General features: G+C 41.9%; 1 protein-coding gene and 1 long non-coding RNA gene across 4 annotated transcripts in view; one reads left to right on the forward strand and one right to left on the reverse strand.

The window, feature by feature from the left end:
* The window catches only part of LOC134350795 (uncharacterized), a 49,991-nt gene extending 48,448 nt beyond the window's left edge, over positions 1 to 1,543 (forward strand). The window contains exon 3 of the long non-coding RNA XR_010018987.1: positions 1,269 to 1,543. This is a non-coding gene — a long non-coding RNA (uncharacterized LOC134350795). The remainder of the gene's footprint in view (positions 1 to 1,268) is intronic.
* wdr27 (WD repeat domain 27) overlaps positions 1 to 27,901 on the reverse strand; it is a 575,337-nt gene that overhangs the window by 263,752 nt on the left and 283,684 nt on the right. For all 3 annotated transcript variants that reach the window (XM_063056491.1, XM_063056490.1, XM_063056492.1), the window contains exon 24: positions 13,497 to 13,595. In XM_063056491.1, coding sequence (XP_062912561.1) covers positions 13,497 to 13,595 — 99 coding nt within the window. The remainder of the gene's footprint in view (positions 1 to 13,496; positions 13,596 to 27,901) is intronic.

The raw sequence follows: 27,901 nt of genomic DNA on the forward strand, positions 1-27,901 counted from the left end.
ATACCACTGTATATCTCACATATTACATGAAGATACCAGATGCCCTCAAGTGAATTTTGCGACAGTAATTCATTTGAGAAGTCTACATGATGTTAGAAATCACAGTTGAAGCTCAGGGAACTTACAAGTGTTCTTCAGGCCTTGACAGCAGATCAGCTCCTTAACTTCGCAGAAGGATTATAATTCAGACTTTTCAGTCTGGAACTATCATAATTAGCAATTTCTTTGATGACCTTTGTTTTTGGCTAATGAGGGGGAAATGACTGTACAATTTTGATACAGAAGTTGCGACTCTAACAACTCAAAAGGGTATAAACTGATTTTAGGCAACCTTGCACTCAACTTCAGTAGACCAAAGAACTGACTGTGGACTTCAGAAAAGGGTAAGACAAGGGAGCATAACCAGTCCTCATCCAGGAATCAGAAGACAGACCAATTTCAAGTTCCTGGGTGTCAATATCTCTGAGAATCTACCCTGGACCCAACTTATCGACCCAGCTACAAAGAAGGCACAATAGCAGCTGTACTCCATTAGGAGTTTGAGGGGATTTGGTATGTCACCAAAGATACTCACAAATTTCTACGGATGTACCATCGAGAGCATTCTAACTGGCTGCATCACCGTCTGGTATCCGGGCAGGGGGAGATGCTACTGGACAGGATCGAAATAAGCTGCAGAGTGTTGTAAACTTAGTTAGCTCCATCATGGGCACCAGCCTCCATAGTATCGAGGACATCTTCAAGGAGCAATGCCTCAAAAAGGCAGCATCTGTCATTAAGGAACCCCATCACCCAGGTCATACCTTGTTCTCATTGCTACCATCAGAGAGGAGGTATAGAAGCCTGAAGCTACACACTCAATGATTCAGGAACAGCTTTTTCCCTTCTGTCATTTGATTTCAGAATAGACATTGAATCCATGAACACTACCTCACTATCTTTATTTCTATTTTTGCACTGCTTATTTAATTTAACTAATATATATAGTTACTGTAATTCACGTTTTTTTCTATTATTATGTATTGCATTGCATTACTGCCACACAGACAATAAATTTCACGACATCATGCTGGTAATATTAGGGTAATTACAGAGTATGTGGTTAGTGCAAGAAAGTGGTGCTGAAGTAAAAGACCAGCCATGATCTGACTGAATGACCTCTTGCTCCTATTTCTAGTATTTGCATGTTCTAATGCAAAACCAAAAGTAAAATTAAGATTGGGAAACATTTCTTTCAAAAATATTTATTCTGTTTTTATTTTATTTAGAGATACAGCACGGTTACAAGCCTTCCAGCCAACTAAACCTGTGCGACCCAATTACACCCATGTAATTAACCTACTGACCCGTAGATCTTTGGAATGTGAAAGCATACCGGAACACACAGAAGAAAGACATGTGGTCATGGCGAGAATGTACAAACTCCTCGCAGACAGTGGTGGGAAATGAACAATGGTTGCTGACACTGTAACAGCAAATAGTCTACTTAAATATCTCTTCAACGTAATGATTGTATCTGATTCTGCCTTCTACTCAGGCAGTGTTTTCCAGATTATTTCTTTATGAATAATTTTCAATATTAAATTAAAGTGATTAATTATAAATGTTAAAGACTAGCTTTATTTGTCACATGTACATTGAAACACTGGAACAGTGAAATGCATCATTTGCATCAAATCAAATCAGCGAGGATTGTGCAGCAGGCAGCGCAGTTTGCAAGTATCGCCATGCATCCAATGCCAACATAGCATGCCCCCAACTTATTAACCCTAACAATAACCGTATGTGTTTGGAAAGTGGGAGGAAACCAGAGCACCTCGAGGAAACCTATGTGGTCATGGGGTGAATGTAAAAACTCTTTACAGACAGCGGCAGAAAATAAAACCCCAATCAGTGATCACTGGCACTGTAAGGCAATCTGCACTAACCACTATGCTAACCTGTATACAAAAAGCACGTAATAAGTAATAATTGTGTTTGGATCTACTTACTCTGCTTGATAAAACCAATACTCCTCGTTTTCAACTGACTTATTTCCCTTTTGGCAAAAGACCATTTTTCCAACTTCCTTTTTCATTCCCAGTTTCCTAAATGTTATTGGCTTCTCATGATGACCAAATACTTTGCAATGATGAATAATTTATTGCAATCAGTTGGATCATCTCAGTGGACATTGGCGAGAAAGATTTACAAGGATGTTGTCGGGACTGGAGGGCTAGAGTTGTAAGGAGAGACTGGACAGGCTGGGACTGTTTACCCTAGATTGAAGGAGACTACAAGGTGACCTTTTAGAGGTTCATAAAACTGAGACATAGATAAGTTCAGTTGTCATTGTTGTTGTTCCCAGGGTAGGGAAGTCTAAAACCAGAGGGCATATGTTTAAGGTGAGAGGAGAAAGATTTAAAGGGGACCCGAGGGACAAGTTTTTCTCAGAAATGGGTATGGGTATATGAAGGAAGCTACCTGCAGAAATGGTAGAGGGGTCCTGCACAGTGAGTATAGGGAGTTAGGGAAGAGGTTGAAGAGCAAAGTTTAAAGTACAAAGTAAATTTATTATCAAAGTACATAAATGTCATCATATACAACACTGAAATTCATTTTCTTGCAGGCATACACAGCAAATCTATGAAAAACAATAAAATCAATGAAAGACCACATCCAACAGAAATGGCAAACAACCAATGTGCAAAAAAACAAACTGTGCAAAAACAAAATGGAAGATAATAATAATAATAATGAATAAGCAATAAATATCAAGAACATGAAATGAGGAGTCCTTGAAAGTGGGTCCATAGGTTGAGGGGAACAGTTCAGGATAGGGGAGTTGAGTGAAGTTATCCCCTTTGGTTCAAGAGCCTGATAGTTGAGGGGTTGTTACTGTTTCTGATCCTGGTGGTGAGAGTCCTGAAGCTCCTGTAAATTCTTCCTGATGGCAGCAGTGAGAAGAGAGCATGACCTAGGTGGTGCTACATGCTAGTCATAGCAGGAATTGGTTGATAATACAGATGAAGGTGTAGTTGAGGAAGTGATGGAGGGGGCAGAGTTCCAGAATTTTGGATCATTGGGATCTCTTCTGGGGAAGGTATAACCTGTACAAAAAGGATGGGTTACACCTGAACCTGGGGAGGACCAATACCCTTATGGGCAGGTTTACTGGACTTGTCGGTGAGGGTTTAAACTAATTTGGCAGAGGGATTGGAACAGGAATGATAGGCATTTGGTATACAAGTCGATGCATTAGGTCGGTAGTGAGACTGTGAGCAATGGCTTCACAGATGATAGGCCAAAATTGCATTCAGAGAGTTGAGTTGAAATGTAACATGGGGGCAAAACCGAAAAGGGTGATGAATACAGGACTGAAGGAGTTATATTTGAATGCATGCAGTATAGAAAATAAGATTCAAAATTGGCAGCTATAATATTGTGGGTATCACTGAGTCGTGAATGAAAGAAGATCACAGCTGGGAGCTTAACACCTAAGGATACACATATATTGAAAGGACAGGCAGGTAAGCAGAGGGGATGTTGTGGCTCTGTTGGTAAAAATGAAATCAAATTTTTAGAAAGAGGTGACATTGGATCAGAAGGTGTGGAATCCTTGTGGGTAGAGTTAAGAAACTGCAAGCATAAAAACTCCCTCATGGGAGTTACATACAGACCTCTGAACAGTTGTCAGGATGTGGGAAAAAATTGCAATAGGAGACAAAAGAGGCATGTAATAAAGGCAATGTTATGATAGTCATAAAGAATGTCAATGTGTAGGAAAATCAGGTTGGTGCTGGATCCCAAGAGAGGGAATTTGTAGAATGCCTGAATGATGGCTTATTAGAGTGGGGGAAATGTCAATTCTAGATTGGGTATTGTGTAATGATTTGATTAGGGATCTTAAGGCAAAGGAAACCTTTGGAGGCAGAGACCATAATACGAGAGAATTCACCGTGCAGTTTGAGAGGGAGAAGGTAAAATCAGATGTATCAGTGTTATAGTAGAGGAAAGGGAATTAGCTAGCTGGCCGGTGATGCAGTGACATCTTCATCAGACTTGGAGGCGAATGGCCCCAGGTTCATATCTGGCCGACTTCTTGCATGTTTTCCATCGTGCTGTATGGGTGTCAAGCTAGCAACTCGGCCTTGTTTTTTTAAAAAAATGTACAAAATGCTAAAGAAAAGGTAAGGTTGCCGCCTTAAACAGAAGGTAACTAAGAAATCCTTAAGCCGAAAAGATATGAATCATGTAGGTAAATTAGCCAATAATATAAAAGAGGATACCAAGAGTATTTTCAGATATAAAAAGAGTGAAAGAGAGTTAAACTGCTGGAAAATGACACTGGAGAGGTAGCAAATGGGCACAAAGAAGTGGCAGACGAACTTAGTGAGCATTTTGCGCCAGTTTTCACTGTGGAAAATACCCAAAGGCCAAGTCATTGGGTATATTTAAAGCAGAGGTGGATATGTTCTTGATTAGTCAAGGCATCAAAGGAAAAGGCAGGAGAATGGGGTTGGGAGGGATAATAAATCAGCCATGATGGAATGGTGGAGCAGACTCGATGGGCCAAGTGGCCTAATTCTGCTCCAACGTTCTTATTGTCTTATAGTCTAGAGGTGAGTACAATCACAATATCGAAGACATTTGGATAGGCACACGGATAAGAAAGATGTAGTGGATATGGGACAAATGGAGGTAAATAGGACTAGCTCAGGAAGGCAGCTGGTTTGCTATGGACAAGTTGGGTTGACGGACAGGTTTCCATACTGAGTAACACAAACGAATCTATGACAACACTATTTTCTCTTTGTTTGGTAATAGCATAATAGATCTTCTGCACTGTGAAGCTGTGGCTTCATCTCAAAAATGAATGAGTGTTTATTCATTTCAACTCATTGTGATTGTGCCAACTAAATGCTTCAGTCAGACTCCTTAACCTGCTGGATTCTGAATTTTTAATCCCAGGTTCTTTCGGAAGTCAGGAAAAGGCACAAAACTTGTTGCTAACAACAGGAATTCTGCAGATGCTGGAAATTCAAGCAACATACATCAAAGTTGCTGGTGAACGCAGCAGGCCAGGCAGCATCTATAGGAAGAGGCGCAGTCGACGTTTCAGGCCGAGACCCCACGAAGGGTCTCGGCCTGAAACGTCGACTGCGCCTCTTCCTATAGATGCTGCCTGGCCTGCTGCGTTCACCAGCAACTTTGATGTATAAAACTTGTTGCTACTCGCTTGTTTTATTAAGTTTTAATAGAACAAAGAAAACAAAATGGACAGTAACAGGAGCAGAAGGGAGAGAAGAAGCAGAAAGGCGGTGTTGCCATGTAGTCAGCTATTTTCATACCCATAGATAAGAAACATTCCATTCAAGTTCACAGATAAGAGTCAACCAATCAGATACCCCCTTTCAAAAAACACAGCACCAGAGGAGCTTCCAGCACTTTCCAGAATGTTACAAAGAACTTTATCCACTAGGAGACACACTAAACAACTGCATATATACACTGTGGCCAAGTACTGTATACAAGTAGTTCGAAAAATTATTAGCAAGTAATTTATTGTTAAACTGCAAAGAAAATAAAAATGGAACAGTCTAATCCAACAAAACCTTTCAGATGAGGCTTTCTAGAACTCTTATGATTAAAACAAGATGCTGTTTCTCCCTTTTATTATCTGGAGCAATGTATCAGAGTGATTTTAGTATACATTATCACTACAGCATTCCATGTGATGTGATAGTTAAGTATACACTCAGTGGGCACTTTATTAAATACACCTGTGCTCCTGCTCGTTAATGCAAATATCTAATCATCCAATCATGTGGCAGCAACTCAACGAATAAAAGCATGCAGACATGGTCAAAGCATTCAGTTATTGTTCAGACCAAACATCAGAAAGGGGAAGAAACATGATCTAAGTGACTCTGACTGTGGAATGATTGTTGGTGCCAGACAGTGTGGTTTGAGCATCTCAGAAACTACTGATCTCCTGGGATTTTCGTGCACAACAGTCTCTAGAGTTTATGGAGAATGGTGTGAGAAAGAAATAAAAAACATTGAGTGAGCAGCAGTCTCTATAGGCAAAAATGCCTTGTTAATGAGAGAGGTCAGGGAAGAATGGCCAAACTGGTTCAATCTGACAAGACGGTGACAGTAACTCAGATAACCACATGTTACAACACTGTAGAAGAGCATCTCTGAATGCACAACACATTGAACCTTGAAGTGGATGGGCTACAGCAGCAGAAGACCATGAGCATACACTCAGTGGCCACTTTATGAGGTACAGGAGATACCTAATAAAGGAGCCACTAAGTGTATATTATACTGCTAACTATTCCAACAACCAAGTTACAACCTACACTTCCCAATTTAAATCCTGCCAGACAAACAGATTGTATTTCACTGAGCCACTGTATCCCTGGAGTGGGAAAATCTGGGTGTGGGGTATTGCTGAAAATTCTTTGCTTTCTTGTGCCAAGTCTCAGGGCTTGAGCCATTGACTAAACTTCCAGTAACTCTATATTTATTGATGATCCATAAGTTTTATGCTAATGAGGATTCATTATAACCTCTAAAAAGAAAGATCGACAATAGGGAGGAAAAATCTGTTTTAAATTGTCTTGATATTTGGCTTTAGCAGGGTATTATGCACAGGATGCTTTAACTCCAAGGAATCTATACCGTTGCCGAGAGAAAAAAATAAGGCGACTGAATGCTTGGATGGATTCAGCTGTGTGAATCTGGAGCATATTCATTTGAAACATTACAAATAGTTTCACTGAGTTTAATGTTAATGCCAGAGAAACCAAGTATAAAATGAAGAAAACACAGATGTGTAACTGAGAAAATCAGCATGGAGACTAAATATGATTTATGAGGACAAATATCATTAATGTAATGATTGAGGCTAACTTATAATAGAGGGTAAATTTATAATATAAGTTACGCTTACATATCTCCAAACCCTGCAACAGAGGTAAGATTTAAGTGATCAGTACCTCAGCTCAGTAACCTGAAATACAATAACTGCATGGTGCTAGTAGAATTTGGACACTATTTCAAATCCTGGTTTTCTAATGTGACCATATGATGACACACCTTTTATTCACCATGTCAGCAAAACCACCTACCACTTGTAGCTGCTCCTGTCTCAGATCATCTGTTACTGAAACCCTCATTCTGCCTTTCTTTACCTTCAAGCATGTAGGCAATCCCCAGATTACATACGGGTCCTGCTGATGACAACCAGAAGTCAGAAAAATCGTTTTCTATAGCCACCCATGTCCTACTGCTCTACATGCACTCTCTATTGTTCCTTAATTTCATTGAATATTCACCTTAACATAATTAAAGCAATGGAATTAATATTCTGAGGGAAACATTTTCACTCAGAGGTTGGTGAGAGTGAGGAACAAACAGCCAGCAGGAGTGGTGGATGCAATTTCAATTTCAATGTTTAAGAGTAGTTTGGATAGGTACGTGGATGGCAGGGCTATGGGGGTGCTATGGTCCGGGTGCAGGTTTTTGGGTTTAGGCAGTTTACATGGTTTGGCCTGTGTCTGTGCTGTAGTTTTCTATGACAATGAATATGTACAGTATCCTGTTAATAAATACACAAAACATCTTATTTTTATTCTGCTAACAAAAACATCTACAAATATTTATGATGCTGAAAGTATCCTGCCTATTTGCAACATGGTCTGGAATTGTAACTCAAAAGTGCAGGAAGGTATGAAACATACCTCCTCATCATCAGTAGCATCTACCTGAGGCATAACTCAAGAAGGCAACATCCAGCAAAGATCCCCACCATTCAGGTCATCCCATATTTTTGCAGCTCCCATCGGGCAGGAGGTACAGAAGCCTGAAGTTCCACATCACCAGGTTCAAGAACAGGTACTTCCCTTCAATCATTCTGTTCTTGAACCAAGCTGCACAACCCTAATCACAACCGCAGTAAAGCAATATAACAATCACTTTGATCACTGTGCACTAGATTGAACTTTTTTTTGGTTCTAATTGCGTTCTTTATAATCTATGTTTAATTCATGTTTTTCTTGTGAATGTTGTGTCTCTGATGCAACGTGCCTGTGAAACTGGTGCCAGTAAGTGTTTCATTTCACCTGTGCAAACATGTACTTGTGCATATGAGAATAAACTCCACTTTGAAAATATTAAAATAAAATACAAAAACAAAATGCAATCAAAGTTCAAAGTACATTTATACCGTATACAAAATACTGTATACAATCTTGAGATTCATCTTCTTGCAGGCAGCCACAAAACAAAGAAACAACAGGATCCATTTAAAATCCTATGTCATTACAAATACCTATGTCAGGATTTTGTTTATTGACTATAGCTCAGCGCTTAACCAATCATTCCTACAGTTCTGATCGAAAAGCTCCAGAACCTGAGCCTCTGTACTTCCCTCTGCAACTGGATCCTCAACTTCCTAACCAGAAGACCACAATCTATGCAGATCGAAAATAACATCTCCTGCTCACTGACCTGCCTCAGGGGTGTGTGCTTAGCTCACTGCTCTACTCTCTCTACGCCCATCTGAACATTTCCCATCATTTTCTCCTTTCATTTCCCATAGTCTTTCCCCAATTCCTATCACTATCACTACACCCCTTTCAGGATTTAGTGGATCTTTAGCTTTGAGTAGATCCCCATTGTTCGCTGATCTAGCACAGACTGCTGAACCTTCAGTTGTTGCCCCGAGCCATGAATTTGTCACTTGACTGCTCCTGCCTTCCTGTCTCTTTTTTTGACACTTCTCACTCATGAATCACCCATTCTGTCACCTGTCCTAGCATCTTCTTGAATGTTAGACTGGCAAATTTCTTTTTGTTGTTCGGAACTATGAACTAGTTTGTATATGAACATTAAAATATAAGAACAACTTAACAAAACATTAATATTAAAGCCAGAGTCTGCAATTAAGAATTATGCTTTGATACTTCCAAACATCCACTGAGAGAGAGATTAGAGAGAGAGAGAGATATTACTTCTATTTGTTACATGGACATTGAAACAGCGGAACTGTAAAATGTGTTGTTTGCGTTGACAAACAATACAGTCGAAGGATTGTGCTGGGGACAGCTCACTAGTGTTGAAGTAGCATGCCAGAACTCACTAACTCTAATGCTAATCGTAAGACTTTGGAATAGGGAGGAAACTGAAGCACCCGGAAGAAATCCACACAGTCACAGGGAGAATGTACAATTCCTTAAAGGCAGTGGCAGAAATTGAACCCCAATCTGTGATAGCTGGCACAGTTAGGCACTGCGTTAACTGCTGAAGGTATTAAGAAACTTTTATCACTAGGATTTTAAAAGCAAATATATTTATATGAAGGCAAAATTTTGCAGATGCTTAAAATTTGAAATATGCACAGAAAATGTTCAATATGTCAGACAGGATCCTACGAAGGAATCTGCAATCAGAACTTTAATAAAAGACACTTAAATAAAAGTTATTGAATAGCAAGTTGTTTCTGACAGGAATAGAAACAATGGTTATTTGTTCTTGGAGCTCAGTAAACACCTCATAAGTATTAACTTACTATAACACAGCAGAAAATAGGTTTCTTAAGCCGGATAACGGACATCAGGTGAACACAGCACAATGCTACGAAAGACAGACTACTTCTGACAAAGGTTTGGAGAACTGTAAAGTTAAATGCTCCTCTTTCTCTAGAAGCTGCCTTTCCTGTTAAGCATTTCCAGCACTGTCTATAGAAAGAAATAAACTGTCAGCATTTCGGGTTGAGAGCCTTCAACAGGTCCTGAAGCCACGGTAGTACAGCAGTTAGCACGACGCTATTACAGGTCGGGGTTACAAGTTCAGAGTTCAATTCCAATGCTGTCTGTAAAAAGTTTATACATTCCTTCCCATAAGCACGTGAGTTTCCTCTGGGTGCTCCAGTTTCCTTCATACGGGTTAGAATTTAGGATTTATTTAAATCTTACATCCATCCCACAACATGAGTAAACATCTTTGCATTATGACTCCATTGCAGTGTACAGACATGTGAATTTAAAAGTGTAATGGCTTGTCGAAAGAAGCTGTCAGGTAGCCTGTTTGTCCTGGCTTTAATGCTGCGGTACCGGTTGCCAGACGGAAGCAGTTGAAACAGTTTATGGTTAGGGTTTCTGGTGTCCCCGATGATCTTCCAGGCCTTCGTTCTGCACCTGCTGCTGTAAATGTCCTCAGTGGAAGGAAGTTCACATCCACTGATGTGCTGGGCTGTCCGTACAACTCTCTGCAGTGCCCAGTGATCAAGGTTGGTGCAGTTCCTGTACCAGGCGGTGATACAGCCCCTGTATGGTGCCCCTGTAGAAGGTCTTGAGGGTTTGGGGGCCCATGCTAGACTCCTTCAGTTGCCTGAGGTGGAAGAGATGCCACTGTGCTGTATTTTGCCACAAAGCCGCTGTATACAGTCCAGGTGAGATCATTGTGATGTGTATACTGAGGAACTTGAAACTACTCACCCTCTCAACTGCAGACCCATTGATGTTGATTGGGGTGAGCCCGTCTCCGTTCCTCCTGTCATCCACAATCAGCTCTTTTGTTTTTTGGACATTGAGGGAGAGGTTATCTTTGCACCACTGTGTCAGGGTGTCAACCTCTCCTCTGCAGGCTGTCTCATCACCACTAGAAATAAGGCCGATCAATGTCATGTCATCTGCAAATTCGATCAGCAGATTGGAGCTGTGTGTGGCAGTACAGTCGTGGGTATAAATGGAGTAGAGAAGGGGACTCAGAACACAACCCTAGGGGGCACCTGTGTTGAGGGTCAGAGGGACAGAGGTGAGGGACCCATCCTTACCACCTGTCGGCGATCTGATAGGAAGTCTAGGATCCAGCTGCATGAAGTGGGGTGCAGGCTGAGGTCTCTTGAGCTTCCTGTAAAGTCTGGAGGGAATTATGGAGTTGAATGCTGAACTATAGACCAGGAACAGCATTCTAATGTATGCATCCCTCCTCTCCAGATGAGTGGGGACAGAGTGTAGTGCTGTATCTATGGCGTCATCTGTAAACCAGTTCCACCAGAAGGGGGTCCAGTGTGGGTGATAGCATGCTGCAGATGTAGACTTTAACCAGCCTCTCAAAGCATTTGCCTATAATTGAGGTATTCTGAATTGGTTAGTAGGTTAATTGGTCTTTATAAATTGTCCCATGATTAAGCCAATGGTTAAATAGGTGGGCTGCTGGGTGGTGTGGCTCGTTGGGCTGGAGGGCTTGTTCTGTGTTGTAAATAAATCTCTAAATAAATAAAGGGATGAATGAATGCACAAATAAACAAACTTGAAAGTCTAGGCAACGCACACAAAATGCAGGAGGAACTCAGCAGGCCAGGCCTGAAGTTTAAAGCCTAGCCTGCTGAGTTCCTCCAGCATTTTGTGTGTGTTGCTTGGATTTCCAGCACCTGCGGATTTCTCGTTTGTGATTGAAAGTCTAGGTTCTGGTTTCTACAGGAAGACGATGCCCATTCTGAGAATGAAGCCCTCGGGTAAACCACCGAGGCATTGAAGCTGCTCATCATTGTGGGGAAATTGAAAAATACTTTCTAATCTTGGGCTGTATTCATGGAGTAACTACTGCATTTTAAATCAAAATCCATCAAACAGCTTACAATTGCACTGAAATTGTGCTGACACTCGATATTCATGATCCAATGAATCAAATGTTGTTATATTTTATTCATATATTTAGTGTAAAGGAATAAAATATTCTAGAGTTGTATATACTATAAATATGGGTCCAAACAAAACTTCTGGTCTACAGACCAGCCATCCTTCCTACATTCCTGTATGGAACTGAATCGTGCACCACCTACAGTAGCCATCTGAAAGCCCTGGGAAAATAAAAGATCCTGACGAAGGATTCTGAGGATCACCTGGAAGGACAGACACACTAACGCCAGTGCAGTGGAGGAGGCCAACATGAACAGCATCTCCACCATGATAAACCACACCAACTCTGATGGAGGTAGGTCATGCCATCGGATCCCTAACTCACGTCTCCCCAAACACATCCTTTACTCCCAGTTGAAGGAAGGTGGGCAAAGGAAACACTTCAAAGATAACATCAAAATCAGCCTGAAGAAATTCAACATCACATCTAAAAACTGGGGAGACTTTGCACTCAATAGATGCACTGGGAGGAAATCTGTTCAAGAGGGAGCTGCGCTACATGAGAGCGACCTCCCCTATGCCACAGAGAACAAACGGCAGCTGTGACAGGAGAGTCTGAACAGACAAAAGGCCCAACCACTGACCACAGTCACCACTTACACACTGCACCAGAGTATGTAGGTCCTGGGTGGGTCTCTACAACCACCAACAGACAACCTCATAGGAGAAAATCATACTCGACTAGAGTGATCGCAATATTACACTACTTATGGAAAGAATGGCTAATTCAGCCTGTAGTGCTGCTTTGATTTTAAATGGGGACGACAACAGCATGACACTAAGATACAGCGTTTTAAGCTTTTATAATAATGCTTGTGGTATTGGTAAGGCATGGGGTGGGAATGGTACCCTCCCATATTTCCATAGTAAGACAAAGTGGGGAAATGAGACAAGAGTGAGAGGGTGAGAGAGTGAGAGAGAGAGAGAGTGAAAGAGAGGGTGAGAGAGAGAGAGAGAGAGAGTGCATGTGTGACAGAGAGAGACAGGGTCAGAGGGAGAGGATGGGAGCGGAGGGTAAGAGGGAGAGGGAGAGAGAGAGAGAGAGAGTGTGCATGTGTGACAGAGAGAGACAGGGTCAGAGGGAGAGGATGGGAGCGGAGGGTAAGAGGGAGAGGGAGGGAGAGGGAGAGAGGGAGAGGGAGAGAGAGGGAGAGGGGGAGAGAGAGAGAGAGAGAGAGAGCAAGAGAGAGATTAGAGAGTAGATTAATAAAGACTATTGTCATGAACCCCACGAGTGCACCGCAGTTAAAGAATATACAATCATCAGGTTGCAATATAGTAAGTCATCAAGACTTCTTCAACGGCACCTTCCAATCTCATAACCACCAATCCTTCTCCGGACAACAACAGCAAGGTACAATTCCTATTATACCCCAATAAGATAAACCCTTTCTGTTTGACAGAGCAGTTCTTCCTTAACTGCAGGCCCACACTGTCCCATCAGGAATCTTGTTCTGTTAACTAAAAGGGCACACTCTTTGGCCAACCCACACAACTAACCTCCCCTTCAACAAGCCTTTATAATCAAAACATACTTAATAAGAAATAAAATAGTTTCATTATTAAATAATAGCTTTGTTATGTACTTTCCATTGTGCAAGAAGCAAGAGAAGAAATCTCATACAAGTTCTACAAAACCACTAGAGTTTCATACTAATTCACATTTAAAGTAATCATTCTTTGAAAAAGCATCATTAACTAGTCCATTAGATCAGTAAATAAATGCTCATGTTGAGATGGCACCTGTCCCTACATATTAACCAACTAATGCATTATTTTCAGAATTACACTGGAATTTATTACCTTGGGTGCAGAACAACTAAATGCCAAATTAATGACAGTTTCTGTATGTCCTGTTAACCTGTGCATGAAGTTACTGGAGCCAAGTTCATACACATACGCCTGAAAAGAACAGAAATAGAGAATGTAAATCACAATTTAATCAGACATTATCATAACACATCTGCACAAAATTTCCTTATGAAAGTTCAGTTTCTCGAGTGGTACATAAAACCCATGAGCTTTCAACACAGAAGAGACAAACACACGCAAAGTGCTGGAGGAACTCAGCAGGTCAGGCAGCATCTACAGAAAGGAATAAACAGTCAATGTTTCAGACCAAGACCCTTCATTGGGACTCCTGATGAAGTCTTTATTGATACCTCATAGGGCTTATAAGGTAGTAGATCGAATAATAAGGTTACAAAGTAGTGGATTTGGCCCAGGACACCAAGGGAAACCCTCCCAACCATTGAGCACATCTACACGAAATGCTGTCATAAGAAAGCAGAATCCATCATCAGAGATCCCCACCACTCAGACCATGCTCTTTTCTCGCTGCTGTCATCAGGTAGAAGATACAGGAGTCTCAGGACTCACAGCATCAGGTTCAAGAACAGTTACAACCCCTCAACCATCAGGCTCTTGAACAAAGGGATAACTACACTCACTTGCCTATCGATTCAGATGTTCCCACAACCAATGATCTCACTTTAAGAACTCTATCTTGTTATCTCATGTTCTCGTTATTTACTTCTATATATTTATATTTGCATTTGCACAGTTTGTTGTCTTCTGCACTCTGGTTTATTTTTCATCAATCCTGATACACTATTCTATAGATTTGTTGAATGTGCCCACAGGAAAATGAATCACAGAGTTGTATATGGTGACATATATGTACTTTGATAATAAAATTTACTTTGAACTTTATTGAACCCTGTTTACTCCTTTCCATAGATGCTGCCTCACCTGCTGAGTTCCTCCAGCATTTTGCTCGTGTTGCTCTAGATGCAACTCCAGAACCTCTTGTGCTTATAACACAGAAGAAGAGAATGGTTACTTACTCCTTCTTAGGCTGACCATTCAGCACAAGGGTGACTTGCTTTCACTCTGGCCTTCAGTTCTGACTGGCTGATTGGAAATGGCAGATCCCTCCACAGATGGGTCAGGAGGTGATGAATGGAGTGGATGGGTAGGTAGTTTGTGAGGTTTTACACTCCTTCTACTGTTTACACAAGGCTTCAGTGTGCACCCAATGCATGCTCTCAAAGTTCTCAGTAACACTCTTCCCTATTTCTAGAGGTTCCCAAGAGTCAGTGGAGCTACTATACATTTTTTAAAAAGCTTAAAGCACATCCTTGAATTATTTTAGAACATAGAACAGGAACAGGCCCTTTGGCTCACAATGTTGTGCCAAACCAATTAAATTAATGATCAAGTGGCCAACTAAACTAATCTCTTCTGCCTACACGACATCCAGATCATTCGATTTCCTTCACATTCCTTCCCATTGTATCCAGCTGAGAATAACTCCAGCCTCACCAACTTGGCATGTCGGCCTGGAGGAAGAAATAACAGTTGATTCACTTATCAGTTTGGCAACCAGGGGATTTTGCCAAGACAGCATTGGTGGTACTTTCCTGTGCCTTGACATACCGACTGTAGCTGAACCTGATCTCAGGAGCATGAAAGAAGGCAGTGAGTATTGTCGTCCTGCACACCGTTCCCTTTTCCACAAATGATTATTGAATCATAGATTTCCAGTATCTATCATTTTGTTAATCTTGAAGATGCTGAAAAAACTTACTGAAAAATAATAAAGCCTCAGAAGCAGATGAAATCCTCAATGAAACTCTAAAACTCGGTGATGAAGAGCTTCAGTCATGGGATTAGGATTCATTCTCAGTCTAATTGTCTCACATCCGGGAACAGGAAGATCGTTATTCAGTTTAAGTTACTGTCATATACACCAGGGTACAATGAAATTCCTTGCTTCTACGAAGCTCACAGAGTAAACAGACCACATGGCAAGAATAAGTAAATGCTATAATAAATAACACAACAAGCACAAAACAATACAATGGTACAATTGTAGTGCAGTCTGAACTAGTGAAAAAGAACTGCTAAAATGACAATAATAGAATAACAGAGAGAGGTAGATTTAAGAGCCTGAGAACTTGGCAGCACTACCAGGAAGGGTAGCAGGCATCCTTGATGAAACTATTTGCCTTCTTGAATTAGTATTAGTATTGCTATTGGTTTATTATGACACAAGATACAGTGAAAAACTTGTCTTTCGTACAGATTACATTACATAAATGATGAAGTGCATGATCACAATGAGGTAGATTGTGAGGATGAGTCTATGTTATTATACTATTTATGTTATTATTCCTTTCTAGATCTTTCTGTCTCTGTCTCTGGAGACAGCTTATCCACTGATGACTACTATAAGCCTACTGACTCTCACAGCTATCTGGACTATTCCTCTTCTCACTCTGTCTCTTGCAAAAACGCCATCCCCTTCTCGCAATTCCTCCGTCTCCGCCGCATCTGCTCTCAGGATGAGGCTTTCCATTCTAGGACGAGGGAGATGTCTTCCTTTTTTAAAGAAAGGGGCTTCCCTTCCTCCACTATTAACTCTGCTCTTAAACGCATCTCCCCCATTTCACGTACATCTGCTCTCACTCCATCCTACCACCACCCCACTAGGAATAGAGTTCCCCTGGTCCTCACCTACCACTCCACCAGCCTCCGGGTCCAACATATTATTCTCCGTAACTTCCGCCACCTCCAACGGGATCCCACCACTAAGCACATCTTTCCCTCCCCCCCCCTCTCTGCATTCCGCAGGGATCGCTCCTTACGCAACTCCCTTGTCTATTCGTCCCCCCAATCCCTCCCCACTGATCTCCCTCCTGGCACTTATCCGTGTAAGCGGAACAAGTGCTACACATGCCCTTACACTTCCTCCCTTACCACCATTCAGGGCCCCAAACAGTCCTTCCAGATGAGGCAACACTTCACCTGTGAGTCGACTGGGGTGATATACTGCGTCCGGTGCTCCCGATGTGGCCTTTTATATATTGGCGAGACCCGACGCAGACTGGGAGACCGCTTTGCTGAACATCTACGCTCTGTCCGCCAGAGAAAGCAGGATCTCCCAGTGGCCACACATTTTAATTCTACATCCCATTCCCATTCTGACATGTCTATCCACGGCCTCCTCTACTGTAAAGATGAAGCCACACTCAGGTTGGAGGAACAACACCTTATATTCCGTCTGGGTAGCCTCCAACCTGATGGCATGAACATCAACTTCTCTAACTTCCACTAGGCCCCACCTCCCCCTCGTACCCCATCTGTTACTTATTTTTATGCACACATTCTTTCTCTCACTCTCCTTTTTCTCCCTCTGTCCCTCTGAATATACCTCTTGCCCATCCTCTGGGTTCCCCCCCCCTTGTCTCCCCGGACCTCCTGTCCCATGATCCTCTCGTATCCCTTTTGCCTATCACCTGTCCAGCTCTTGGCTCTATCCCTCCCCCTCCTGTCTTCTCCTATCATTTTGGATCTCCCCCTCCCCCTCCAACTTTCAAATCCCTTACTCGCTCTTCCTTCAGTTAGTCCTGACGAAGGGTCTCGGCCTGAAACGTCGACTGCACCTCTTCCTACAGATGCTGCCTAGCCTGCTGCGTTCACCAGCAACTTTGATGTGTGTAGCTTATTATACTATTATTTACCAAATTTATAACAGGGGAATAGAAGCTGTCTTTGAGCCTGGTTGTACGTGCTTTGAGACTTTTGTATCTTTTGCTCGATAGGAGAGGGGAGAAGAGAGAATATCTGGGGTGGGTGGGGTTTTGTGTTCACATTTCTGCTAAATTTGTAACACAATGAATTATGTATAAGTAAACCTCAAAGTTCTGGATATAACAAACTACATACATTAGGGATTGAGCTTCGAGTCACTGATTACCACAGTGTATCAGTAACTACATTTTAATGGTTGCAACATACTATGGGATATCCTCAAAAAGGAACTCATGTTCCTTACCTTTCAGAAAACCATATTCCATCCTCATTAACTCTGAGATTAATTTTTAAAGGTAAGCTTTATTTCAAAATTCAAAGTAATTTTATTATCAAAGTACATATATGTCACCATATACAGCCCTGAGATTCATTTCTTGTGGGCATTCACAGTAAATACAAAGAAACACCATAGAATCATTAAAAAACTGCACATAATGGCATCTAAGATGGACAAACAACTAATGAGTAAAATACAATAAACTGCAAATACAAACATAAAAAAGCAAAATAATATTAATAAATAAATAAGCATAAATATTGAGAACACAAGATGAAGAGTCCTTGAAAGTGAGTCCATAGGTTGTGGGGACAGATCTGTGATGGGGCAAGTGAAGTTGAGTGAAGTTATCCCCTCTGGTTCAAGAGCCTGATGGTTAAGGAGCAGTAACTGTTCCTGAACCTGGTGGTGTGGTTCCTGAGGCTCCTGTACTTCCTTCCTGATGGCAGCAGCAAGAGGAGACCATGGCCTAGATGGTGGATGTCCTTGACGAGATCCTGCTTTCCTGTGACTCCACTCCTTGCAGATGTGCTCAATGGTGGGGAGGGCTTTACCTGGGCAGTATTTATCTCATCTATATGACAGAAGTTCTCCTACAACCTGTGCCAAACAGTCACCCTCCTCAGCCATGCATCACCATCGACGGCACTGTCCTGAAGAACATGGAGAGCTTCAAGTATCTTGGAAGCACCATCTCCAGTGACGGTTCCCTTGACAAAGAGATCATACTAAGGATAACAGAAAGCCAGCCAGGCACTCGGGAAACACCGTGTCAAAGTTCTGGAGCACAAGGACATTCAGCTTTCAACCAAGCTCATGGTGTACAAGGCTGTGGTCCTCACCTCTCTCCTGTATGGCTGCAAAACCTGGACCCTGTACCGCAGCCACATCAAACAGCTTGGAGCAGTTTCACATGCGCTCTCTGCGGTCAATCATGAGGATCCGATGGCAGGACCAAATCACCAACCAGGAAGTCCTTGACAGAGCCAACAGCACAAGCATTGGGGCAAGGATCCTCCAGCCCAGCTATGCTGGACTGGCCATGTAATCCGCATGGGTGAAACAAGAATCCCCAGGCAGTTGCTCTACAGTGAGCTTGAGCATGGCAGTCACAATCAGGGCTGACCCAAAAAAAGATTCAAAGACAATCTGAAACCGTACATCAAATGGGCAGACCTCCAGTCTTGACAACATGAGGAGTCCGCAGCTGACAGGGCTGCGTGGTGTGCCCTGACCAGAAAAGCTGCATCTGACTTTGAGGATGACCGAAATCAGCGCCTTGCAGCAGCACGAGACCGACACCACAAAGCTGTGTATGCACCTGTTCTAACAACCGCCATTCCATGTCCAACCTGCAACCGTATGTGTGCTTCGGCCTTCGGCCTCCGAAGCCACATGCATATCCATAGATGACTGCACAGTGTTTAGTCTTCCTCGGACCCCGAGAGACAACCACCACTATATCAAAACACTAAAGCATACAACGAAATGTATCGTTTATGTCAAATCAAATCTGTGAGGATTGTGCTGGGGGTAGTCTACATGCGTTGCCTCACTTCTGGTACCAATGTAGCATATCCACAACTCATTAATGCTAACTCATATGTTTCCGGAATGTGGAAGGAAACCAGAGCACCCAGGGGTAAAGCACTCCTATACTACCATACCACCCCAAGATAAACTTGTTTCAACATGGCACTCACTTCTTTCTGCTGTTAATTTGTAAGATTGAGTATTTTATTCCATAACTTCACATGCATTTGGACCAGGGGTTCCCAACTTGGGATCCATGTACCCCTCAGTTAATGGTAGGGGTCCATGACTTAAAAAAGGTTGGGTTTCCTCTGGGTGCTCTGGTTTCCTCCCACATTCCAGACATATGGATTATGGCTAGTCAGTTGTGGGCATGCTGTACTGGCACCGGAAGTGTGGCGACACAAGCGGACTGCTGCCCGGCACATCCTTGGGCTATGTTGGCCTGTTGACACGAATGATGCATTTCACCGCATGTTTCGATGTATACGTGACAAATAAAGCTAATATTTGAAAAAGAACAGGTGTGAATTATTGGCTTCCTGAGTGGGTGTGCAGGAAAAATGGGGTTACGTTTTATTATGCCAAGCAAATACAGGGTGGCAGTGAGGTACTTTCCTCCACAGGGGATGAATGAAGCAGACACAGTTGGAGTCACAATTACAAAGACATACGGCATAAAAACAAGCACTTTGATGCCAACAAAGGAGCCTTTCTGAGCTTGTCCCATTTGTCTGCATGTGGCCCTTATCCCTCTAATCATTTCCTATCTGGAACAGTTTGTTTTGAGTCAACTAGGGAATCAGCTATACTGGGTGTTTTGCAATGAACCGGAGGTGATTATGGAGCTTAAGGTAAAAGAACCCTTAGGAGGCAGTGATCACAACATGATTTGAGTTCAACTTGAAATATAATAGGGAGAAAGTAAAGCTTGGTGTAGCAGTATTTCAGTGGAGTAAAGGAAATTACAGTGGTGGTCGTGCATGCAGCCTGTTACAGCCATTCCATCTAGTTTTCTTACTTTTTTAACTTACATTATTTGTTGTATTTTTTTCACGGTAACACGTTGAAGCTGTACCCTCTCTAACATGCTGGTGGAGAGAGTTTTATTTGGGTTTTTAGCACTGGAAATAGTTACATTCCGACACGTCTCATTAGTGGGGCAGCAGTATGGTCGCATTGTTTATTCCAGGGACCAGCTGATTGCGCTTATGCCGGCCGGTTTAGCGAGCAGAGTGGCAGACGCCCCTGCTGAAATCTGGAGGAAAACACACAGAGGATGCAGAGGGGTATCAAAAAGGCGAGGAAAGAGGACCGGGTCGAGACAACTGAGACTTATGGAGAAGAGGAGTTCAGTGGGTAATAAAATGGATGAGTTGACGGCGCTAGCCAGGAGTCAGAGAACATTTCAGGAGAGCAGTGTTATGTGTTTCACTGAAACGTGGCTGCATGAGGACATACCCAACCAAAACTTTTCCATGGAGGGCTTCCAGACCGTTCGGGCTGACCAGAAGTGCACTGAGAGTGGTAAGCGTAAAGGAGTTGGGGGCTTGCTGTTCTGGTTAACAACGGATGGTGCAATCCTGGTTTTATTACGATCAAGGAACGTGTTTGTAGCCCAGATATTGAACTTTTTGCTGTTGGACTCCAGCCATATTCCACTGAGATACAACACTGGGCGTCTGGGAAGTTGTTCCTGCCTGTGGCCATTGAACTTTGCAGCTCCTTCCTTGGAGGGTCAGACACCCTGAGCTAATAGGCTGGTCCTGGACTTATTTCCATCTGGCATAGTCTGCATATTGTTGTTTGATTGTTTGTGGTTCTTGTATTGCTATATTATGCTCTGTTCTTGGTTGGTGCAGCTGTAATGAAACTCAATTTCCCTCAGGATCAATAAAGTATGTCTATGTCTATGTCTATTAAGAGATGAGCTGGCCAAAGTAAACTGGAGGGAGATGCTGGCAGGGATGACAGCAGAGCAGCAATGACATGAGTTTCTGGGAAGGTGCAGGAGAGATAATTTCAAAAACGAAGAAATACTCAAAATGGCAAAATAGTACAACTGTGGCTGACAAGGGAAGGCAAAGCTAATGTAAAAGCAATACAGAGGGCATACGACAAAGCAAAACCAAGCCGGAAGATAGAGGATTGGGAAGCTTTTAAAAACCTACAGTGAGCAACTAAAAGAAACATTAGGAGGGAAAAGATGAAATATGAAAGCAAGCTAGCAAACAATATCAAAGAGGATAGTGAAAGCTTTTTCAAGGATGTAAGAAATAAAAGATAGATGAGAGTGGATATAGAACCGCTACAAAATGAGGCTGGAGAAATAATAATGGGGGGACAAGGAGATTGCAGATGAACTAAATGAGTATTTTGCATTGGTCTTCACCGTGGAAGACTTCGTGGATTCTAATTTAATGGAATTATTCATTAAATTAGATTGATAAGAATTAAGTTTTTAATTAGAAGACAGCCTATTCCAGCTAAAAGAACACATATGCAAGCCTACACATTACTGATGAAATGTGTGCAAGTGTACATAGCTGAAAGTCTACTTCACTCTCTTTTCCAGCAGTTTGTGGATTTCTGTAAATAAAGGGTGAAATTGAGATTCTTTCAGCACAGACACTTCAATTTCTCCAAGAAGTTTGACTTAGTTCTTATTTTCCATTCATTATTTGAATATCATAAATCAAGGTTTGAAGATCTACTCTGAAGAGTCAAGCCGGATGTATTTCCTGGCTTTGTGACAATATGCCAATAGAAGTGAGGATCTGATGCCTCAATTCTAACTACATATTTGCTCAATTTCACAAATTCAATGGATTCATCAGAAGGAGAGCGGGGTCCTGCTGCATGGGCAATAGCTTGGTCTCCATATCATACTGCCCTGGCTTTGTATCACGTAGTCAGCTTGGACGCAATATCAATGGTATACCTCAACCAACAGATGGCCTCACAGATCCATTCTGGATTGAATTATTAACGTATTCTGATCTAGTCAGAAAGGAGACCTGCTGAACATCAACCGGGGGGAGGGTCTTTACATTTTTCTGTGTAACTGACTACAACGCTGTACAATGTCTGTTATCATCCAGCATTTCAATGGCGGGCATGTCTTAATTATGAAGACCTGCTCCATAGAATTGAAACTAAAAATTCACATAAAATTGGAATACAGTGGATTCTGTTTAACTGAGACACATCAGGACCAGTACATTTCAGCCCAGTTAAGTGGCTGCCCCAATTAGCCAAGGTTTCATGAAAATAGGTTATAAGGTATAAAGTAGACAAACCAAGTAACAAATTATGTAATTAAACGAAACACAGAACAAATTAGAACACTATAAATACTGTTAACAATACTATAAAACTGTGTATTAGTTCCTAATAGTTATTGATAGAGGAATTCGTCCAGTATACGCAACGGACAAAATCAGCGCAGACACCTAGCACAGATAATGGACTGCTTTCATACTATGCTATCGATGATGGCAACCTCCAAATCTTCATTTTCATTGTAACATTGAAGATGATTGTCAATACCTTCGAATTCTTCACAGTCTCTAACTTGTTAATGTAGTGAAATCACTTCATTTTCTCTCCCATCCTTTTCAGGTATTTCCCAGCTTGAATGCTTGAAACTGCCGTGAGCGAGACAATTCTAAATTGTTTTACTGCTTATTTCTCGTCAACTATCTGTGACAAAAATCTCTGCTTTTTGAATACATACACATGCAAACGACGCTATTTAAAACTATTCACTCTAAGCACAGTGGAGTGTTTAACGGACACACCAGTTCATGCAACTGACACTAATTAAAACCTGTTTGGCAACAGCCTCCTATCCCAATTAAGTGGCATAATGGCTCAAACAAACAAGGGGAATCCCAGCTATTTTCTCGATTAGCTTTTGTTCTCTAATATTTCAGCTAAATAAGCATCTGCCTTGATTAACCAATGGCCCAATTAAACAAAATCCACTGGATTACCTACTGTGAAATATTGAACCAAAGGGAGTAATTTGCAGGGTTTAATCTAAAGTAATACTGACAACCACATTTTTCATTTCAGGATTTCATTTTAAATCTCTTGACTGGCTTTATAGCCTTGCAATCCATACCATAATAGGAAATAGGTTCAAAACTAGCAATAACAGAAGTGTGAATCCATTGCTTACCATAAAAGGAAATGGATTGAATCATTGTTCCTTACTCTTCAATGTAAATCAGCATATAATGGAAGGCGTCATGATACATTAAATGGGTAAATGTTCTCCTCTTTGGCCCGCAGATACCATTTACAGAAAGTTAAACAGATTGTGTTTGCCTTCACTTCATGACTAGATCTGAGTGATTAAACATTCAAACTTCGAAGTAAATTTATTATCAAAGTACAAATATATCATCTGGGAGGAAATCAGAGGACCTGGGGAAAACCCACGCATTCCACAGGGAGGATGTATAGACTGCTTACAGATAACGTCGGATTTGAACTCTGAACTCCAATGCCCCGAGCTGTAATAGCATCGAGCTAACCACTACACTACCGTGAGCAAGCTCTGCTGGTGACAGAAGCTTGATGACACTTGCAGACCATCCCTAGAACATTTTCGGACTGCATCGGTCATTGACACATTTCACAGTGTACTTTAGTGTAGCTGTGATAAATAAAGCAAATCTAATCTATATAGTTACCTATATGCATGTATTTGTTCACTAAATCTTCCAGTAGTTGCAGTAAAACTGATTCTGCATTTTTTCAGTTTTTCTGTGGCACATGTCACACCACTTGAATCTGGCTATTTTATAGCTTTAATTGCTATCACCAGAATTTGGTTTACCTCTAGATTGAATATGAGACAACCACAACTTCTTTTAAAAACGCAAACACTGCTTCTACTATCTGCTTAGTGTGGTAATATATACCTCATTAATATACATTAGGACCTCATACCTTACTTGATCGAATTTTATTTTTGCTATTTTTCAATTGTGAATGAGGAAGAAATTTTTACCATACCAGGGTTGTGGGTGGGGGTGGTAGTGGGAGGGAGTATTTTGTCTGTTTTTTGTTTGTTTTATGTGTATCTGTTATAAAATATGATTTTTTTCAATATAAAAAAAAGCAAACACAAGGAAATCTGCAGATGCTGGAAATTCAAGCAACACACACAAAATGCTGGTGAACACAGCAGGCCAGGCAGCATCTATAGGAAGAGGTACAGTCGACATTTCGGGCCAAGACCCTTCGTCAGGACTAACTGAAAGAAGAGATAGTAAGAGATTTGAAAGTGGGAGGGGGAGGGGGAGATCTGAAATGATAGGAGAAGACAGGAGGGGAGGGATGGAGCTAAGAGCTGGAAAGTTAATTGGCAAAAGGGATACGAGGCTGGAGAAGGGAGAGGATCATGAGACGGGAGGCCTAGGGAGAAAGAAAGAGGGAGGGCAGCCCAGAGGATGGGCAAACAGTTATAGTGAGAGGGACAGAGGGAGAAAAAAGAGAGGGAAAAAAGGGGAAAAAAATAAAAGAAAATAAATAAGGGATGGTGTACGAAGGGGAGGTGGGGCATTAACGGAAGTTAGGGAAGTCAGTGCTCATGCCATCAGGTTGGAGGCTACCCAGACGGAATATAAGGTGCTGTTCCTCCAACCTGAGTGTGGCTTCATCTTTACAGTAGAGGAGGCCGTGGATAGACATGTCAGAATGGGAATGGGATGTGGAATTAAAATGTGTGGCCACTGGGAGATCCTGCATTCTCTGGTGGACAGAGCGTAGGTGTTCAGCGAAACGGTCTCCCAACCTGCATCGGGTCTCGCCAATATATAGAAAGCCACACCCGGAGCACCAGACGCAGTATATCACCCTAGCTGACCCACAGGTGAAGTGTCGCCTCACCTGGAAGGACTGTCTGGGCCCCTGAATGGTGCTACACATGCCCTTACACTTCCTCCCTCACCACCATTCAGGGCCCCGGACAGTCCTTCCAGGTGAGGTGACACTTCACCTGTGAGTAGGCTGGGGTGATATTAGGGTTGCCAACTTTTTCACTCCCAAATCGGGGACAAAAGTAGCAGTCAAATACGGGACACTTGTGTTTACCCCGAGAAAGACTACCATGACCATAAAGCCTTCGCAGGCACCTGTGTGCGCATGCGTGATGTGCACATACGTGACATGCGCATGCGTGTACGTGTCGTTTTTTCTCTACAAATCGATTTTGGCATAATCTTCCCGATACTGTTAAGTGAAACTACACTGTACATACATTATTTCTACTTTATATAGGCTGTGTATTTATCATATCATTCCTGCTTTTACTATATGTTAGTGTTATTTTAGGTTTTATGTGTTATCTGGTTTGATTTGGTAGGTTATTTTTTGGGTCTCGGAACGCTCAAAAATTTTTCCTATATAAATTAATGGTAATTGCTTCTTCGCTTTACGCCATTTTGGCTTACAAACGGTTTCATAGAAATGCTCTACCTTAGCAAGGGAAATAGGGGACAAGGGCGGTCCCATATGGGACAAACCAATTTAGCCCAATATACGGGATGTCCCAGCAAATACGGGACAGTTGGCAACCCAAGGTGATATACTGCATCCGGTGCTCCCAGTGTGGCCTTCTATATATTGGAAGAGAGTTAAGGCAAATCAGCACTGGTTGTTGAGGAACAAAAGGCCGAGAACTGAGTAGGTTGCTTACCTAGCAAAGCTGACATGTTATTTTGCTATTGAAGAGACACAATAGAAAAATCTGACTGTTAGCCAAATAAATCTAAACTTTGTTATTAGGAAAGAATTAGAATCAGGTCATGTGTCTTCACGACATTAGAAATAACAGCTATCTTGACGATACCAATCTACTGATTCCCACGGCAATCTTGACTATACTTCTTCCCACCCTGTTTCTTGTAAAAATGCAATTCCCTTTCCTCAGTTCTTTTGTTGATCTGCTGGGGACAGCCTATAAGTGTCACCAAGCTTCTGCTGGCATTAGATTAGATAAGATTTATTTGTCATCTGTACATTGAAATATACAGTGAAATGCATCTTTTGCTTCAAATCAAATCAGCGAAAATTGTACTGGAACCTGCAAGTGTTGGTAAGCAAAACATAGCAACCCCTAATCCATACATCTTTGGAATACATATCTGCTCACATTAGTTTCAGCTTGTTCATACATTGTGTGAATATTTTTCTAAATTTAATAATCACATTATATATTAAACGTACAGTAACTAATTCCTTCCTGTTGCACGGATCACTTTAAAAATACATGATTACGGATCCTGATGGAGAATCTCAGCCCAGATTATTGACTCTTTATTCCTTTCCATAGAGGCTGCTGACCTCCTGAGTTCCTCTAGCATGTTAAATGTGTTAGTCTAGATTCCCAGCATCTGCTGAATCTCTTGTGTTTACACGTGATTATGGTCTGTTTATGAAAATTAATGGCTCTCTGGAATTCTCTGCCCCAGATGATGATGGGGGCCAGATCATTAGAAACAGATGAATATTGAAAGATCAAGGATGATAATGAACTGGTACCACAGAGGAGATGAGGACAACAAAGGTGAGCCATGATCATGTTGAATGACAAGACGGATTCGAGTGGACTGGAGACCTACTCCTCCTCCTACTTGTGTTCTTCTGTTGCATAAAGTTCCCAAGTCACTTCCCAAACATCTGGTGTTCAGAAACGGTCACATTTAACCACTGGTCTACACAGAGCTGGGCTCAGCCGGAGGTGCTAAGACAGAGTTGTTCTTGATTGCAGTAACCCAATATGAAGGAATATTGGTTCTTATTGCTGACAAGTGGCTCATTTGAAGTATAGAAGTTTAATGAAGGACAGCATGGTGGTGCCATTGTTGGTCTGGCTACTTCACAACTCCTGGGACCTGAGTTTGATTCGGACCTTGGGTGCAGTCTATGCAGACCTCGTATGGTCTCTCTGTGCCTGTGTTCTTTGGGTGCTGCAGTTTCTTTCCAAATAGAACACAGAACAGCACACATCCTTCGGTCCATGATGTTGTACTAACCTTTTAACCTGCTATCAGATAAACCTAAAGCTTCCCTCACACATAGTCCTCTATTTTTCAATCTTCCATGTGCCTATCCAAGAGTTTCTTACATGTCCTTAATGTATCAGCCTCTACTACTAACCCCAGCAGAGCGTTCCATGCAACTACCACTCTCTGTGTACAAAATATACCATTGACATGGCCCCTATACTTTCCATCGATCATCTTAAAGTAAATTCCTCTCTATTAGCCATTTCTACCCTGGGAAAAAGTCTCTGTCTACTCTATCTATGCCTCTAATCATCTTACACATCTTTATCAAGATTACCTCTCACCATCCTTCGCTCGAAAGAGAAAAGCATTAGCTTGCTCAATGTTTTCTCATAAGTCATGGTCTCCAATCCAGGCAGCATCCTGGTAAATCCCCTCTGCAACTCTCTAAAGCTTCCACATCCTTCCTGTAATAATGCAGTTGAACACAATATCCCAAGTGTGGACGAATCAGAGTTTAAAAGAGCTGCAGCAATACCTCACAGCTCTTTAACTCAATCCCCCAATTAATGATGGCCAATACACCATACACCTTAACCACCCTATCAACTTGCACGGCAACTTTTGAGGGATCATTGGAGATCCCAAAGATGTGCTCATAAGTCATCCCACTACAGGAAGGATGTGAGACTTTGGAGAGGGTGCAGAAGAGGTTTACCAGGACACCTCCTAGTTTAGAGGACATGCACCATCACGAGAGGCTGGATAAACTTAGGTTG

The sequence above is a fragment of the Mobula hypostoma genome, chromosome 8 (assembly GCF_963921235.1).
Source record: "Mobula hypostoma chromosome 8, sMobHyp1.1, whole genome shotgun sequence".
NCBI lineage: Eukaryota > Metazoa > Chordata > Chondrichthyes > Myliobatiformes > Myliobatidae > Mobula > Mobula hypostoma.